This window comes from Mauremys reevesii, linkage group 2 (genome assembly GCF_016161935.1).
Source record: "Mauremys reevesii isolate NIE-2019 linkage group 2, ASM1616193v1, whole genome shotgun sequence".
Lineage (NCBI taxonomy): Eukaryota > Metazoa > Chordata > Testudines > Geoemydidae > Mauremys > Mauremys reevesii.
In genome coordinates, this window is record NC_052624.1 from 20,166,690 (window position 1) to 20,185,978 (window position 19,289).

At 42.1% G+C, this 19,289-nt stretch overlaps 1 protein-coding gene and 1 long non-coding RNA gene across 4 annotated transcripts in view; one reads left to right on the top strand and one right to left on the bottom strand.

Moving 5' to 3' along the window:
- Positions 1-19,289, top strand: part of UBE3C (ubiquitin protein ligase E3C) — a 179,208-nt gene that overhangs the window by 30,586 nt on the left and 129,333 nt on the right. For all 3 annotated transcript variants that reach the window (XM_039524161.1, XM_039524160.1, XM_039524159.1), the window contains exons 6-10: positions 439-596; positions 4,303-4,456; positions 4,933-5,150; positions 5,499-5,653; positions 17,620-17,807. In XM_039524161.1, coding sequence (XP_039380095.1) covers positions 439-596; positions 4,303-4,456; positions 4,933-5,150; positions 5,499-5,653; positions 17,620-17,807 — 873 coding nt within the window. The remainder of the gene's footprint in view (positions 1-438; positions 597-4,302; positions 4,457-4,932; positions 5,151-5,498; positions 5,654-17,619; positions 17,808-19,289) is intronic.
- On the bottom strand, positions 55-1,115 carry LOC120397752. Its single transcript, XR_005593977.1, has 2 exons — positions 993-1,115; positions 55-286 (listed from the first exon to the last, which is right to left on the bottom strand). It is a non-coding gene; the product is annotated as an uncharacterized LOC120397752 (long non-coding RNA).

Below are 19,289 nucleotides of genomic sequence, written 5' to 3' on the forward strand. Positions count from 1 at the left end.
AGATTTGTTATAGTTTAAAAAAAAGACTTCAGGAAAGAATAGAAAACCTTATGCTTCAGGGTTTAAGCCAAGCTGTATTGGGAATTAAAATTACATGTTTGTGAGAGACAAGTTTATCCTACATCTGTTTGTTGCAGGGTTTCTTGTGCCTTCCCCTGAATCATCTGGTGCTGGTCACTGCCAAAGACAAGATATTAGACTAGATGGACCATGAGTTTGATCTAGTTTGGCAATTCCTATGTTCCAGGGTTGTTGAAGCACTTGTCTTGTAAAGATAGCTGAAGTCCTGAGAATGTTTAGAATTCATTATGAATAAGATTATTTTTAAGGAAGATGTGAAAATCTTCGTAGCTCAATTTTTAAAAAGTATGCATAAATCTTAACTTAAATGGGAAAAACCTCTAACGTTAAGTAATTGTGAATGTAATTTATTTACAGGTTACTGCAAAACTGCAACGATGACAGTCTGAATGTTGCACTTCCTATGAGAATGCTTGAGGTATTTTCATCTGAGAATACGTATTTACCTGTTTTACAAGATGCCAACTATGTGGCATCAGTATTTGAACAAATTTTGCACTACATGGTTCAAAAAGGTCAGTAGCAGGAATATTAGAAGTTGCGGTAAAAACACAAACTTTGAACAAATGTGTAACTGCTGAAGGCCATGTTACTGAAACACATTGTATTTTGACAACAGACATTATGGTTAACATTAAGTAGTGCAGGCACTGACCCATAGTTTTAATGAACATGTTTGTGAACAAAGAGTTACAGCTCAATACTTGATTTCTTTGGAATCGTGTTTCTAAACTATATATTTTACTAGGTTGCTAGTGCAATGTGTTTTACTATTTAGTTCGTAATATGCTAATATTATATAGTGAATATGCTTCATTCCTCTAACTGCTGTTTTACATATGCACAAATAACCTCCCCCCAAAACCCAAACTGCAGTTCTACTCTGAAAAATGACTTTGTAAAAATTTTACCTTCTTGTGCAACAGATGATCTCCCTTTATCTGCTAAATGGTGTTAAAGTGTTTGTTAATTTTTAATCCTATTAGCACCAACACAGCAAAGAGATAGTGAGCTAGGTTCTGTTTCCTTTGTTCCATCATCAATAGAGCTGTTTGCTAAGTTCCAGGCAGTTACACCTGTGCAAACCTGTTGAAAGCAAACGGATTGCATAGGTGTCACTGAGGGTGTAATTTGGCTTGTGGAACTTTTATTACTTGTGGGATGTGCAAGAAGGAAAGAAGGCAGTTTGGCTTTCTGATCCTGGATTGAGTTTGCCAGACTCATATCAAAGGGAAAGGAAAAACTTTTTCTTCTTAACTGATCATGTTTGACCTGACAGCCATTTATAGGAAAAAACACAGAACTCCAGGATGTCATTTCTACAGTCACTTCTTGGAATAGATCCGTATTTTAAAGTTTTAAAACATACATTGTGGACTAAATCCTGCTCTTATGCTGGTACTGTTGATTTAGAAGGAACTGCTGCAGTCAGAAATTACTTTTTTACCAGAGCATAATACAGTGTGAGTGAGATTGCAGTACGTTAATTGTATTGCCTAAAAGCTATTACAAATTTTCATAGTATGATATTAAGAATACCATAGTTTGTATCTTTGTTTAGCTCTTGTATAAAGTATTTTGGAAGCTGTCACCTCCATATAGTGTTGTTACCTTGTCATTACTACATAACATCCAGTTTTCAAAATTGATGTATGAGAATTTAATTCTGGATAGGTTAAAAATCTAAGTCCATAAAATTCAGCTGTCTATCTGATCATGATACAAAAAGCAAATATAGTAAGACTGCATAACTGCAGTTGTGCTGTCCTTTTAATCATACATGAGACCCAAGTTATTGTACAAAACACTTTTGTGATCTTTGTTTATATCATTTTAAACTGTGTTTTGCACACAATCCATCTAGCCTGTGCTTCTGATAACTATTACCTTAGCTCCTGCATCCCCTGTACTTTCCATTTGTAATTTCAACCACTTGTTACATCTTATCATATATCTCCTACCCCAAAGAGCTTAACAGTTTTTTATGATATGTTGTCCAAGCACAAAGGGCCTCTGATTTTTCATTGAAACCTCTAGGCACTACTGTAATACAAAGTTGTTAATAATAGCTTGAGTGAGTTAAGGCAAGTGGGATTTGGTTCAGGGGACACAAGAGCTGCTTAATGAAAAGATATTGTACCATAAAAAGGGGAACAAAACTGTTTTCAGGCTTTGGCAAGTGATAAACAATATATTCACATTTAAAAATGAAGTTCAAAGGGTTGAAAACACAGATAAATCATTCTTAAACGTTTATTTTTAATTATTCATAGCTTCTGGAAAGATCTGTAAAGGACACGGTGGTTATCTGTGAATGTGCTCATGTATTGAAATGTATGCGTGTGTTGATTTAAATACTGGCTTTGGAGTAGAGTACAAACGAAACTTTTTATGCAGTGTTCCTCTGGAGGAGGGGTAGGTAAAGTATATCAGCCTTTTAGGCCTTGTCTGCACTAGGAAAAAGATGTATTTTTAACTCATGTTAGCACGTATTAGCTAATGTGTTAAAATCCTGATATACAATAGGCAAGTTGTAGTTCTTCAAGTACTTGTCCATATATATTCTTCTGTTGGTGTGTATGTGCCTTGTGCACTTGAGTTTGGATTCCTTTGGCCAACAGTCTTCCTTGGGGCCATGCCTGTTCCCTGACTGTCCTTGTGCCGCTCGCCTGAGAGGGAAAAAGGACCGGGGACCCTCAATTCCTTTGCAATATGGAATCCATGAGTTATGAGACTTCATAAGAACAGGAAAAGAGGGTGGATCATGGAATATACGGTATATGAACAACACATTTCTAAGAGCAACAGTAACTGTAAGATAAAGTAACCATTAATTGTAACTTGTAAGTTGGTAAAGGGTAAAATTTAGAGGGGCCCTAGGTTTTACCTCGATCAAGTCATAGATGTTAGAGCTACAGCTGCCTTGTCAGTACTAGACTCTCAATACGTGTTAATATGCATTAGCTACTTTGTTTAAAAATGCACCTTTTTCCTAGTGTACATACATGGCCTGATAGTAAGAAAAAGTGTGTGTAGCAATATAAAGGCATGGTAACTTACAAAAATAAGAAACTGATTTCTGGAACTTTCAGACTCAAATAATTTTCACTGCTGAAATACCCCTTCATTAGCCCTAGTATTAGTAAATTGTAGATATGTATGAAATCTTGGTAACGTAAGGGCCATTTATCAAACTAAGGCAATTTAAAAGTAGTAATATGAGTTTAACTGAAATGTCAGCTACAGGGCAAGTTCAGTGCACATCCATATTTACAATTGTACACTTGAGAAGAAGTGCTTCATTTGAGAAATACAATTAAAAGACACACTATTTTAACCATACCCTCTTACCTAAAGTTGAACAAATGTTTTATAGTGTCCAACAAGTGAGCTTCAAATATACATTTCCAGCTTTTGTGATGTCTCTTGTTGTCATGGACTGATTTTCACTGACTAGAGCAGATAATTTGAATAGGATGGTTTTTATTATTGATGATAAAAGCATATGAGAACTGTAATATCTTTAGAAAATGTGTGAATCTACCTGAGTTTCCAGATGCTCTACACTTTTAAGTTCATTAAGCAAGAAGGTGAAGTAAGGATAGGATGGAATCATGAAATAGTCTTTGCATCTTATTGACATGAATGCTGTTCGGGTTACCTCCCACCCTCATCTTTGTGGCGTAGTCAATGGAACATCATGTTATTATGTAAGAAATCCACAATTTAGGAACAATTTTCAATCCAGACTGGTGGAGGTCAGAAGTGACACTCCTCCAACAGCAGGTATGTGTGTAGGATGTCATATGATACTCTGCAAGGCTTTGGATCTAGATGGTGTCCAAAAGGCCAAAAAACCAACTGTCAGAAATGTGACAGGCGGATGAGTTCAGAAAAATAGGAGAATTAATATACTGTGTCTAGGTGGCAACTGCTTTAAAGAGCCAGTTCAGCAGGACCAGGTTATTTTTGAAAGTCAGGCTAAGTCTGTGTACATTTATTTGTCTCTGCAATTTACAAAATAAACTGCATTTCCAAAAAACTGTTGATGACCTGTCCATTTTCTTTTGAGTATAGCTTTTTGCTGCATTTTTACAGTTTATCTATTAATTGTTTGAATCAGACTTTATGCTATGAATTGTAAAGAGCTCCTAATTATAAATTGCAGCTTTCTTTACAACTCAAGAAATAAATGGTTGCATATATTTTTATTTGTTTCAGGATACTACAGGTCGCTTTATTTGTTAATTAATAACAAGCTTCCATCGAGTATTGAATATTCTGATGTCTCTCGAGTTCCTATTGCAAAAATACTGCTAGAGAATGTTCTGAAACCATTGCACTTTACATATAGCTCCTGTCCAGAGGGTGCAAGGTAAACAAAGGAGATCTTTCAATATTTGTATATCAACTCATTATTATCTGAGATACATAGGGTACATGCAGTTTTTAGTTAAGATTTTATATGTGCTGTGGAGTGCACAGTATTACAGAAAAAAAAGTTTTATTATGTACTGAAGTAGGTTTTCTGAAATTCTTTACAGCACTTGTTCAGTTAAATATAATTTTTCATAATCTTGAAATAGTTTCAGACTAGTTTTATGTGGGTGCATTAGGCTTTAAAGAAAAATACAAATAGAATAATATTGAGAAGGGCTGATTAAATTTTTGAGTAATCTGACAAGTTTAGTATAGTGGGATAGAATTAAGGAATGAAGCAATACATAGTTTCCTTGATGGATAAAATAATGTGTTCAGACTCGCAAGTTGATGATCAATCACTTCATAGATGTGCTGGTGAAAAATTATGTTTACATTTTCAGTAAAGAACCTTTTTTCTTCCCCTTTCAGGCAACAGATTTTTGCTGCCTTCACAGAGGAGTTTCTGGCAGCACCTTTTACAGATCAGATATTCCATTTCATCATTCCAGCGCTTGCAGATGTGCAAACACTTTTCCCTTATGAACTCTTCCTGAATGCACTATTAACAGAAAGCAGGCGTTCAAGAAAAAGTGATAGAGCTCCATGGCTGTTTTACTTTGTTTTAACAGTTGGTGAAACATATTTGGGTATGAAAAATATATAATCTATTCAGTTAAAATTAATTTTTGTGTACTGTATAATATAGTTCTTTGAATTGGCATGTTACATATCACCATAGTATATTTTAATATATTTCATAGTCTGAAAAAGAAATCAAAAGTGATGGACAATTTAAAATATGAAGATCATTAGATGTATTCTTCTTACATCCCACTCCAAGATTCATATAATTCTTTGCAATATAGGGCATACTTTAATTGTAAGCTTTTGGGCATGTTGTTTATTGATATGGGATTCCTGGAGAACACTGTTCTATTCAGCGATAGTACAGTATGATCTGCTTACTTTCTTTTATTTCTGTTTATTTGCTGTAGGATCCCTTTCAGAAGAAGGGCTACTTGTGTACTTAAGGGTACTCCAAACATTTCTTTCTCAGTTACCTGTGTCTGCTACTGGTGCAAATTGTCAAGATACAACCAGTGATTCTGAAGATGAGGATGAAGAAATCAGTAAGATGATGACCATACCTGTAAGCGTTAAAGAGTTCCTCTGAATAAAATCTTATAGAAACACCATAGTTAAAATTGAGGAAGACACTTTCATTGTATTCCCCTCATTTCATTTACTGCTGATGCAGTGAAACATTTTAGAAGTGGTTACCACAGAGATGGCTTATTTTGGTTGTTAGAACCAAATAATGCAAATTTTACTGTATTTTTTTTTAAATATTTCTTTCTTTAATGTGAAGTGCACAAAAACATTGAAAATGAATTTTTTATTTAGGACCTTTGTGGTCAGTTGGGACCAGATTTTTAAAGTTATTTAGGTGCCTGAAGATAATAAAGGCTCCGTAGTGTCTTTTAACATGACGCTAATTCAAATAGTATTATATTAAAGCATACTAGGAAACCTTTTGTGTGCACCAGCAGGGTCTATACAGATTAATTAATGTGTAACAAGTTAGTGTGCTTTAGAAATCATACTCCCGTAGTGTACATTGCTGTTCTGTATAGACAAGCAGTAAGTATAAAAATTTCCATCCCAGGTGTAATGTAGTTTGCTTACAATGCACTTTATGGGGTAGGCAAGTTAGTTGTTTGGTAGCACATTATGCAGTTGGCTGCATAATGCAGTGTAATTTACAGTGGAAAAGAATGGAACTCTGAGGGAGGCTTAGACCTTGATCATTGTAAAGAAAGATGACTCTGATTAGTAGGTGTTTATGTACAAGCATTTCTGTATTGCATATATATATATATATATATGCACACACATACGAATGGAAATCGGAATCTAAATTTCTGAGGTAGGCAGTTTTTAGTCATTATTTTTTTAAAATGGAATCCTAAATATAATTCTGTATTTGTACAGCGCATAGTACAGTGAGGTCCAGGTCCATGACTGTGGCTTCTAGGCACTACAAGAATACAAATAATAACCAAGAATTCTTAAAAGTACAGGAGCAGCAACACAATCCTAAGACACAAATTATATTAAAAAAAATGTGTTGCTACATAAAACGTTATCTGAATAAAGACTTCCTTTATTTTTAATCTTGCTCTTAGAGGGGAAGGGATGGGAGGTGAATGTTGGATTCCACAGAGAAATATTTATAGAAACTGCTTATGAAAGGGTCTCAAAATAGCTTTCTACATTAAATTTTGCTAAGATCAAGACACTTTTTTTAACTTAATATACTTTCAGATTTTTCCATTTTCAAGCAAAATAAAATTATTGAAAAAAGTGACCTGTTAAAATTAATTTAGGCAGGAAGACGTATAAGAATGATTTACTTTGATAGAAAAAGAAATAATAGTTTACTTTCCTAGTTTAATTTTGTATTTTAAAGGGGACCTTATAGGGCTTGTATCTGATAACACTGAGTTGTCAAGGAACACAGCCATCAAATCTTCCCACTTTGAGAAATTATACATACTTCGAGTGCTTGCTCATGTTGATTCCATTTATTTGTGCGCACGCCCAAGTGCACAGTTGTCAGAGATTTCTGCCTTAGCGATATCTGTAGGGCTGACTGTGGTGCGCCCCTGGAGTGGCGCTCCCATGCAGTAGTATATCAGACGCCGCCGGCCCTGTGCCCTCTGTTTCTTCTTACCGTCTGTGATGGTTGGTTGGAGCGCCTTGTTTTGCTTTGCAAGAGCAGCAGCGGTTATCCATTGACGGGTTTAATTGTTGTTGTACATAGTTTCATAGATAGTTGATAGTGTTAGGTAGTCAGTAAAGTCCCAGTTGGAACTTTGCCCCAAATGGGGCATGCCCCGCTCCCCTGGATTCAAGCTGTGTGTGTTATGCATCAGGCCGATGCCAATCAGCGATCCACATAACTCTCTTAAGCATCTGGGAGAAGGCCATAGAAAAGGCAGGTGCTGCATCTGTAAGAACTTTCGCCCGAGGACCCAGAAGGAGCAGGAAATCCACTTGAGGATGTTATTGATGGAGGCTGCTCTTCGCCTGATGTTGGAACCCTCCACCGTGGCATCTACACCCAGCAATTTGGCCTTGGCGCGCAGCGTACCGCTGGCACTGGAGTCAGCCCGGCACCGTTCCATTTCGCCTGCTCCAAAGAAAAGAAGCCCCTCGGCACTAAAGGAGAGAGGGGCCTCGGTCAAAGGACCTGTGTCAGGCCATGCGCCCGCAATGGGGCTTTATGGGGGTACTGTGGAGGTCGGACCCACCAGCCCTGCCAGGCATGCACCCCCGACCCCGGGCAGTGGCAGGGGTTCCCAGCCAGTGATGGGGCCTTCAGGTCCCTGAAGCTGTCCCAGTGGCTAAGGAGCAAGGCCGACTGGCTCTGCAGTTGTCATGCCAAGTGACCGATACGGCTCCACTTGCGGCACTGAAGGGGAAAGCCACTGGTGTGCTGCAGGATAAACTGGCAGAGCACAGGCGCAAGTCCCTATCGCTGCAACCTCAGGACCCGGCAACGCAGTCTAGCTTACTGGCCAGACTACCTAGATCTCCATCGAGATCCCTTCCTACTAGGCAAGGGACTCCAGACTCGTGGCACCACTACCCATACTGCCAGTACTGGCAACTGTCTGGCCATAGGTCGCCTATGTGCTGAACACCCTCTCCCAGAAGGTCTCATTGTCATCGGTCTCTGTCGTAGAGGGCTTGTTGGGATCTTGGTGTCTTTCCTGCTCATCCTGGTACCGTTCCTCTGGCAGGCAGTGTTTCTCCCGGTCCCCCTGTCAATCGCCTACCAGGGTCAGTAGGCAGACCCAGGCCTCAATGGCCCTGCTGTGGTCACCAGAGGGATAGTGGTCAGGGTCAGACCACGATTTTAGCCTGTTACCAAGATGGGACAACTCTCCTCCGATGCGGGAGTCCGAGGCGGCACTGGCTGCGGTGCCGAAGCAGCAGGAGCCTGGGCTCCCCCATTGACCGTACTGGAACCTGTGGAAGGTGCTGGTGATGCCGGTCCAGTACCCCCAGCCCTCGCTGGCCGCATCAGACAAACCAGCTGAGGTACTGCCGGTGCTGCAATCGGAACACGGCACTGAAGCAGAAGCAGAGCCCGCGCACCATACTCTGACACCAAGGGAGCCCTACCCCGACAAGGGAGGGAATGACACCATCCCTCAGGTGATACAATCGTAACTCGTCATCCCTGGATGAGGCAGTGGCCAGACCCTCCCATACCAGCAGTCCCCTGGACAATTTTAAGGAGCACCAGGTGGCTGAAAATCTTGGCCTGCAGATTGAGGAGGTCGCTGAGGAGGCAGACAACCTCTTCAATGTCATCTTGGCCACCACACTGGCAAAAATTGCATTGTCTGTCCATCCAGGGATGCTCAATATAGCCAAATTGGTGTGGCAAGCCCCCTCATCTATTCTGCTGATGGAATAAAGAAAGCGGAAAGGAAATGCTATGTCCCTGCAAAGGGCTTCAAGTATCTGTATACTCGTCCCCCCGTGGCATCATTGGTCGTGTCCACGGTGAACGAAAGCATCAGGCACGGCTACCACAGAGGAACACTGAAAAATAAGGAGGCCAAAAGGCTTGACGTATACAGCAGGAAAGTTTATTTGATGGCCAGGTTACAGTTTCGGGCCTCGAACCACCAGGCCCTGCTGGGACCTTATAAATTTAACCTGTGGGACTCCCTGAATAAGTTCATGGAGGCCCTTCCACAGGAGCATGTTCAAGAGTTGGCCACGTTAGTGAGCGAAGGCACGGCGGTGGCCCGGGGAGTCCTCCACATGTGGGACACAATGGACTTGGCTGCCAGGGTAGTTGCATCGGCACTGGCCATGAGATGCAGCTCCCGGTTGCAGGCTTCTGGGCTGTCCCAAGAGATGCAGACCACAATCCAGGATGTGCCGTTCGAGGGTTCGGGGCTCTCTTTTGAGCTAACTGACTCTAGGCTCCATGAGCTCAAGGACTCACGAGCCACCCTCCGGTCCCTGGGCTTGCACACCCCTCAGCAGCCAGGAAGCCAATCTGTCCTCTGCGCCTCCTCTGATGCTGTCTAGTTCTTGGGGGTTCCCAGGTCTGGCTCCTATAAGAGAAAGGAGATGGACAAAGGGCCTAAGAGATGCTACCCGTCCTCTTCCCACCTGGCTGCCCAACCTGACCCTTCCAGAAGTCAGGGAGGCCAGAAGCAGTCATTTTGAGGGTGAGCTCAAGGATGGCGCCCCAGCCAATGTACTGGATCCAACCCTCCCTTTTGTCAACCACCTCCACCCCTTCCGGTCGGCCTGGTCCCGCGTCACCTTGAAATGCTGGGTGCTAAGTACGGTTTCTTTGGGCTACACCCTGCAGTTTGTAGCTGACAACCCCTTCAATTCTCCTTCCCCATCCCTCTTCAGGGACTCTTCTCATGATCAACTCCTCGTTCAGGAGGTCGAAAACCTCCTGCACCTGGGGGCAGTGGAAAAGGTCCCTCGAAACATGGAAAGCAGAGGATTCTACTCCTGCTACTTCCTGATTCTGAAGGCAAAAGAGGGCCTCAGACCCATCCTAGACCTGCATCACCTCAACAAGTCTCTCAAGAAGTTGAAGTTTCTCATGGTCTCCTTGGCCTCCATCGTCCCATCCCTGGATCTGGGAGACTGGTATACCACCCTTAATTTTAAAGGACGCATACTTCCGTATTTCCATTCTCGTGGGGCACCGGTGCTTCCTCCGCTTCATATTGGGCCGGTGCCATTTCCAGTTCACGGCAATGCTCTTTGGTCTCTTGTTGGCTCTGAGGGTATTCACAAAGTGTATAGCGCCAGTGACTGCTTATCTGAGACATCGGGGAGTCCAAATATACCCATACCTCGACGACTGGTTGATAAGGGGCTGGTCTCTGGCTCAGCTGTGGAGACATCTCGACCTGGTATGTTCCACCTGTTGCGACCCGGGGTTGATCATAAACGAGAAAAAGTCAGCCTTAACACCAGTACAACACACAGAATTCATTGGAGTGGTCCTTGACTCCACTCGGGCCAGGGCCTTCCTCCCTGAGACTCGGTTCCAGGCCATGGTGGATCTCATCGTGGGACTGTGGGCCCACCCGCTCACCACCGCCCACACGTGCCTGAGGCTGTTGGGCCCCATGGCAGCATGTTTGTATGTGGTCGGGCACTCACGACTCTGCTTCAGACCTCTTCAGGAGTGGCTGACATTGGTCTATGTTCCCAACCGGTACAGCATGGACTGGGTGGTGTGGATCCTGGTCAGCATACTGTCGTCCCTCGTCTGGTGGCAGGATCCCACATTGGTGTTGGAAAGGTTCCCTTTACGGCACCGGCCTCATCAGTTGGCTCCAACGCCTTGGACCTGGGCTCAAGGTTGTTGGTCCAGTCACAGTCATTCCCTGCATATCAATATCAATGGTTGAACTAGCCTGCCAAGCCTTTCCACCTCATATACAAAACAGGGTGCTCCAGGTTCTGACTGACAACATGGCTACAGCCTTCTATATCAACAGGTAGGGCGGAGCCAGGTCATAGAATCATAGAAGATTAGGGTGGAAGAGACCTCAGGAGGTCATCTAGTCCAACCCCCTGCTCAAAGCAGGACCAACACCAACTAAATCATCCCAGCCAGGGCTTTGTCAAGCTGGGCCTTAAAAATTTCTCATAATGGAGATTCCACCATCTCCCTAGGTAACCCATTCCAGTGCTTCACCACCCTCCTAGTGAAATAGTTTCCTAATATCCAACCAAGACCTCCCCCACTGCAACTTAAGACCATTACTCCTAATTCTGTCATCTGCCACCACTGAGAACAGCTGAGCTCCATGCTCTTTGGAATGAACCCCCTTCAGGTAGTTGAAGGCTGCTATCAAATCCCTCCTCACTCTTCTCTTCTGCAAACTAAACAAACCCAGTTCCCTCAGCCTCTCCTCGTAAGTCATGTGCCCAGCCCCCGATAATTTTCGTTGCCCTGCGCTGGACTCTCTCCTATTTGTTCACATCATTTCCTTAGTGAGGGGCCCAAAACTCCAGATGTGGTCGCACCAGTGCTGAATAGAGGAGAATAGTTACTTCCCTCGATCTGCTGGCAATGCTCCTACTAATGCAGCCCAATATGCCGTTAGCCTTCTTGGCAACAAGGGCACACCAGTTTCTCATCCACTGTAATCCCCAGGTCCTTTTCTGCAGAATTGCTGTTTAGCCAGTCGGTCCCCAGCCTGTAGTGATGCATAGGATTCTTTCTTCCTGAGTGCAGGACTCTGCACTTGTCCTTGTTGAACCTCATCAGATTTCTTTTGGCCCAATCCTCCAATTTGTCTAGGTCACCCTATCCCTACCTTCCAGCATATCTATCTCTCCCCCCAGATTAGTGTCATCTGCAAATTTGCTGAGGGTGCAATCTATCCCATCATCCAGATCATTAATAAAGATGTTGAACAAAACTGACACCAGGAACGACCCCATGGGCACTCCGCTTGATACGAGCTGCTAACTAGACATCTGCCCTCTGCCAGGAAGCCCTCTGGCTCTGGGATTTCTGTCTGCAGCACGACATCCATCTTGTAGCTGCTCACCTTCCAGGGACCAAGAACGCTTTGACAGATTGCCTCAGCAGGATGTTCTCATCTCGCCACGAGTGGTCCCTTCATCCGAAGGTGGTCAGTTCCATCTTCCGCAAGTGGGGAACTCCCCTGGTTGACCTGTTTGCGTCCTGACGGAACAGGAAGTGCCATGTCTTCTGCTCGATTGGGGGCATGGACAGAGGATCCCTGTCAGATGATTTTCTGCTCCCGTCGTCGGGGGCGCTGATGTATGCCTTCCCTCCGGTGCTGTTGCTACCCAGGGTCCTCACCAAGATTAAACAGGACAGGGCAAAGGTCATCCTCATAGTGGTGGTGTGGCTGCGCCAACACTGGTTCAGCACTCTGCTGGACCTCACGGTGGTGACCCTGTTCCAGCTAGTGCTCAGGTTGAACCTGTTGTCCCAGAACCATGGCAGTCTTCTGCACCCCAACCTGAGGGTGTTGCATCTGATGGCTTGGCTGCTGCGTGGCTAAACATGCAGGAGCAGCAGTGCTTGGCTGAGCTTCAGCGCATTCTGTTGGGAAGAAGGAAACCCTCCACCAGAGCAACCTACCTGGCCAAGTGGAAACGGTTCACCTGCTGGGATTGAAGACAAGGGTGTTCATCCCGAGTGGGTTTTGCTGCAGCTTATTCTGGACTACCTCCTGCACCTCAAGCTCCAGGGCTTGTCCCTCTCATTGATCAAAGGCCATCTAGCAGCCATCTCAGTCTTCCACCCACTGTTCAAAGGCAGGTCGGTTTTTGCTCAGGATATCAAGGCCAGATTCCTTAAGGCCTGGAGCTCCTCTACCCACACGTCAGGGACCCCATCCCTCCATGGGACTTGAATCTGGTACTGTAACAGCTCGTGGATCCTCTCTTTGAGCCGCTGGCTTCCTGCTCCCTCCGTCTCCTCTCCTGGAAGGTCGAATTTTTGGTCGTGGTGATGTAAGCCTGCTGGGTATCTGAGATTTGGGCGCTCTCCTCAGAGCCGTCATGCACTGTCTTCTACAAGGATAAGGTCCAGCTAAGGCTGCACCTGGATTTTCTTCCCAAGGTAGTCTCTCAGTTTCATTCGAGCCAGGACATTTACCTACTGGTCTTCTTTCTGAAGCTGCATAGGTTGGAGGAGGAGCGCAGGCTACATGCCCTGGATGTCAGAAGGGCTCTGGCCTTCTACACTGACAGGACCAAGCCGTTCCGTAAATCAACGCAATTATTCGTTGCTGTGGCCGACGGAAGGAACGGTTGCCCTGTACCCACTCAAATAATTTCTTCTTGGATCGCTGCCTGCATTCGCTTCTGCTCTGACCAAGCTAAGGTGCCACCCCTGGCGATTGTCACCGCCCACTCTACTAGGGTGCAGGCCTCTTTGGCAGCCTTTCTGGCCCATGTACCTATCCAGGGGATCTGTAGAATGTCCACACTTTTATGTCCCATTGTGCACTGACCAGCAGACCTGGGATGATGCTGGCTTCGGTAGGGCAGTATTGCAAGCCGCTAAGCTGTGAATTCTGAGCCCACCTCCGTGGGCACTGTTTTTGAGTCACCTAAAATGAAATTGACATGAGCAAGCACTCGAAGAAGAAAAAACAGTTACCTATATTTTCGTATCTGTTGTTCTTTGAGATGCATTGCTCATGTCCATTTCATTTCCCATTAATTTTTTAATCACGATTAATATTTTTGTTAAGTATACGCTGTTCCTCCTCCCAATTCATTCCCCTCTAATTTTAATCCCTTATTTTCCTGGGAAGTTGTGCCTGTGTGAAGACAAAATAGCTTTTGAGGTTTCACTAGATTTAAATAACTTCACAATAATTATGGCCATCTTTGTTGTTTAAAATAAACAATTACACAGTTATAACTTTGATAATTTTTGTAGGACAAGAATACATGAAGAAAATTCTGTGTTGACAACACACTGAGACAAGTGGAGACAGTTTACTCCTGGGGACAAATCCTGCCCCCTACTTTTTGGCTGTGGACAGCCCTCTGAGAACTAGTGTAGTTTCATTGTGCAGAGTCTGATGCAGGATTTGTGTATCCCGTGCAACAGAGACACATTCCACTTGTGTGCCAAAGAGTCCAGCAATGTGTGGCTCTTTGCAGGCCTGTATCCCTGTGCAGCAGAGATATGGATGCAGGGTCACATACCTGTTTACTGCACTGCCATACCCCATTCCACTTATCTTCTTTTTCCTTTGTGGTTCACAACTCAGTTAATCTAGTTGTCATTCACAATTTTGTTGTAATGCTTTTCCTCCCACCTCATCTTCATCCCACCCAATCCTGATTGTCACCAGGTCATGGTGGTACTTCTTGTTCAATATCACCACAGTCAATCTCCGCCTATAATCATCTCTTGCCTTGACTGCTTCAGTCTCCTTCCTTCACATGATTTACCCCTTTTCTCCCTTTCAGTCTGTCCAAAACACACCCGAAAAAAAATCTTTCTCTCCAGGTGCTATGACTTTGTCACTTTTTTCCCTGAGTTTCTGCACAGGTTCTCTAGCTCCTCTATCAGATCAGAGTTCTTGTCCTCCCTTCAGAGATCTTAACTCTACCCTTGCATGTATTTGCGCTCTCACAGCTTCCTTTCTTCACTCCCCTGCATACTGTGCTAGTCTTTTTTTTCTCCTCCTATTAGCCTTTTCCATTCCCCTTCAATGCTACTTTGCTTTGCCTGAAATAGACTTTCTTCTCCTGGGCAGCCATAGGTCTCCTTTACATGCCTCCTCAGTATTCATTTCTGCTGGCTAGCATTCTGCTGCTAACCTTCAGTCGTGCTCTGGTTTCTAGTCCTTCACCTTATCATAAATAAAAGTAATAATAGTTAACACAATGTAACTCCTATTATCACATCCTAAAGTTCCTGTGAGTGCTGCATGCAGAATAAAAACAATATGCATCGTATGCACTGTGCTTCCCAGCTTTCTTTGCTTTGTCAGTCCGCTAATCATCATCCCCTGCTAATGTTGAATTGACTCATTTTGTTATCCGTATTATTAGATTGCAAATTCCTCATTGCAAAGCACCTTGCACACCTATTGCTCTATATCAGGGGTTCTCAAACTGGGGGTCGACCCCACAGGGGATCGCAAGGTTACTGCATGGGGGGTCGTGAGCTGTCAGTCTCCACCCTAACCCCTGCTTTGCATCCAACATTTATAATGGTGTTAAATATATTAAACAATGTTTTTAATTTATAAGGGGGGGGTCACACTCAGAGGTTTGCTATGTGAAAGGGGTCACCAGTACAAAAGTTTGAGAACTACTGCTCTATATAGTTAATAAATAATAGTCAATAGAGATTGCAGTGTAAACAGCACTTTTCTCTATAATGTTAAGAAAACCTATCAAGAAAATGAATCTTCAGGATTTATATTAATATTCACTATCTGATGCTCAAACCAAGAAAAGTTTTTTGCACTAGTAAAAGTTGAAGTAATATGGCCAAGAGCCTCAGACTCAAACTCCTTTGATGTTATCCTTTCTGCTTTCTGTTGAAAGACAATTAGCACTCAGAACACGCAGACAGTTGAGATCTGTTCTTATACAATATGTGAAATTTCACAGGGTGTGGGTTTGGTACAAGTAGCTTAATCACCAGCTTTTTTTGCTCTGCTGGGTTGTGAGAACTGAGTAGGAATTTTGTTATTGTTCTCTTTCCTTCAGTATTTTTGTTTCTGTCAGTTCCTGTAGTAACTGGAATACTTTCTTTAATGCCATGTTCCAGTAATATGGCAAAGTACTGAAATTGGTACGTTGGCTTCCATCTCTCCAAACTCGGATATTATTCTAACTGTCTATTTATATATGTCATGTCATGCTGACTATGAATACAAACCAGTCTTGAGAACAAGCTCTCAGCAAAGGCTGCTTGTCAGATTTTTGTCAGTTTTGCATATGTACACTCTGACTTTTTTTTTTTTTTTTTTACGTACAGTGTGTTAGCATCACCCAGGAATTGCCTTCTAAGAAGCTGTAAATAAACTATTTTATTGGGTGAATAATTAATATATGCCCCCAGAATCTTTGTTTTTCTTTATGTACAAAACTATGCAAAATAAAATGTCAGAATCTTTATTTAAAAAAAAATCTTTAAAGATAAGTTTATAGTAGCTTTTGAGAGCACCCTAAAGAAATGAGGCTGACATATAAAGTCAATGTATTATATAGCTGTGGAGCTAAAGTTGCACTAACTTTTGAATCATTTGTATGCCATTCCTTAGAATGGTTGCCATTCCTTAGAATGGTTACCATTGCTGTTATCAGCTGTTGTAGAATGAGTAGTGAGTGTACATAATCAGAACCCAAATTAAATGCCTTTTAGAAAGTCTTTAGTAGCCATTTTGTTAATGTTAATAAATTCTCTATTTAAATATTTTTTATTAAAATAAAAAAAAGCGATTAGGCTATAGATTATTTGCATGTCAAATGTTGTTCTGCCAGACAATGTCTTTAAATGAATCAAGTGCATTTAAAAACATGTTAAAAATAAACTGGTCATCTTGTCAATTTAAAAAAAAAATTATGTTGGTTTGGGTTTAGACACTGTGTGCCACCTTACTGCATAGAGTACATTTTCATGACTTAACAATTTTTAGGTTTTGATAATGTAAATGCTGGCAGATCTTTAACTAAATGTTCCATGTAAATTTGTGGTATACCTCTACCTCGATATAACGCTGTCCTTGGGAGCCAAATAATCTTACCGCGTTATAGGTGAAACCGTGTTATATCGAACTTGCTTTGATCCACCAGAGTGCGCAGCGCTGCCCCCTCTCCACCCGGAGCACTGCTTTACCGCGTTATATCCAAATTCGTGTTATATCGGGTGGTGTTATATCGAGGTAGCGGTGTACCTGAATTTACAATTTACAATAATTGATAAATACCCCACTGTACCTGACTTAAAACAGAGTAGGCAAAACCTGCCCTGAGGAGACTCTACTGCTTAATAACACTCTGCCACACCTCCCTTTCTCCCTCTGCCCTCCCCGGAGCACTCTACATGTATCTATATATGCACACGCGTTAGGTATCCAGATACATTTGAGCAAGCCCTGATTGGTGTATGCATCTGGCTAGAGAGGCAGTGAAAGATTTGAGCGCTCCCATCCATGGGCTAAATCATCATAGCTCAGTGATATTTGTGGAGCTGTAATATTTGACACCAGATAAGGATCTGGCCATATGCATGGACATGGAAAGTAGGCAAATACAGGTCTGCTCCAAAGCCCATTGAAGTCAAAGGTGGTCTTTCTAGTGCCTTCAGCAGGCATTGGATCTGGTGCATATTGTACTGACACAAGTACCTGCCTGCCTTGGGGATTTAAACCACCACCAAAATATTTTGCTGTAACCTGTGAAATGGTTTTTAATACATTTATTTCGTGGGAGAATGAATTGTGTTGAAGCTTTGTTTAAAGAAAGTGTAGGCTCCATAGTGTTAAAAGCTTAGGAAGTCTTCAAAACAGTTTTTTTTGGGTATATTTACAGGGTGATGGGAGAATATCAGTACAGTATATAACTGAGGAGTGTCTAAAGAAACTGGATACAAAACAGCAGACAAACACTCTACTGAATATGGTCTGGAGAGATTCAGCTAGTGAAGAAGTCTTCACGCTGATGGCATCAATCTGCCACACACTAATGGTGCAACACCGAATGATGGTGCCAAAAGTCAGGCAAGTATCAGTAATATGGACCTATAACTCTAGTAGGCCTAAAACTAGTTTGGCTCTGGTTTGTAGTATCATGCATGCCTGTAATGATGTTGTTCTGCTTGTCTGTCGACTTTTTAGTTTTGTGCTCAATCATATTGAAATGTATAACAATCCTGCTTTTCATGCACTTTAGGGAGAAAACTTCTTTTGTAGTGCAATACTGTGCCTATTGAGTGTGCTTTCTGCTCATTCTGGAAAGGACCACTGCATACATAAGTGTGCACCCCTCATTTATTGTTAATGCGATGCCCAGTGAAGTTAGTATTTCACCTGTATTGCAGTCGTAGGCATCTGAAGCTGATAGAGTACTCATGATTAGCGTGTGTGTGTGTGTGTGTGTTGGGGGTGTGTGGATTGAAATTCTAAATGTAGATGAAAATTTGGACTTATTAATTTTGTAGTGTCCCTTTAAAAAGATTGAAAAATACAGGTAGCTATGATGATACTTAGTTTCCTGTATTAAAAATAAAGATCCTGATTATATTTTTATCAGATTATTTAATTTAAATGAGACATCAATAATAAATATTAAATAGGGCTGTCAAGCGATTAAAAAAGTTAATCATGATTAATCGCGTGATTAATAGCGCTGTTAAACAATAATAGAATACCATCTATTTAAATATTTTTGGATGTTTTCTACATTTTCAAATATATTGATTTCAATTACAAGACAATACAAAGTGTACAGTGCTCACTTTATATTTATTTTTGATTACAAGTATTTGTACCGTAAAAAAACAAAAGAAATAGTATTTTCAGTTCACCTATTAGTCTCTTTATCATGAAAGTTGAACTTACAAATGTAGAATTATTTACAACAAAAAAAACCAAAACAAAACCGGCATTCAAAAATAAAACAATGTAAAATTTTAGAGCCTGCAAGTCCACTCAGTCCTACTTCTTATTCAGCCAGCTACTCAGACAGACAAGTTTGGTTACAATTTGCAGGAGATAATGCTGCCAGCTTCCTGTTTGCAATGTCACCTGAAAGTGAGAACAGGCATTCACATGACACTGTTGTAGCCGGCGCCGCAAGATATTTATGTGCCAGATGCGCTAAAGATATGTCCCTTCATACTTCAACCATCATTCCAGAGGACATGCAACTATGCTGATGATGGGTTCTGCTTAATAACAATCCAAAGAAGAGTGGACTGACGCATGTTCATTTTCATCATCTGAGTCAGATGCCACCAGCAGAAGGTTGATTTTCTTTTTTGGTGGTTCAGGTTCTGTAGTTTACGTATATGAGTGTTGTTCTTTTAAGTCTTGTGAAAGCATGCTCCACACCTCTCGTCCCTCTCAGATTTTGGATGGCACTTCAGATTCTTTAACCTTGGGTCAAGTGCTGTAGCTATTTTTAGAAATCCCAGATTGGTATCTTCTTTGCGTTTTGTCAAATCTACTGTGAAAGTGTTCTTAAAACAAACGTGCTGAGTC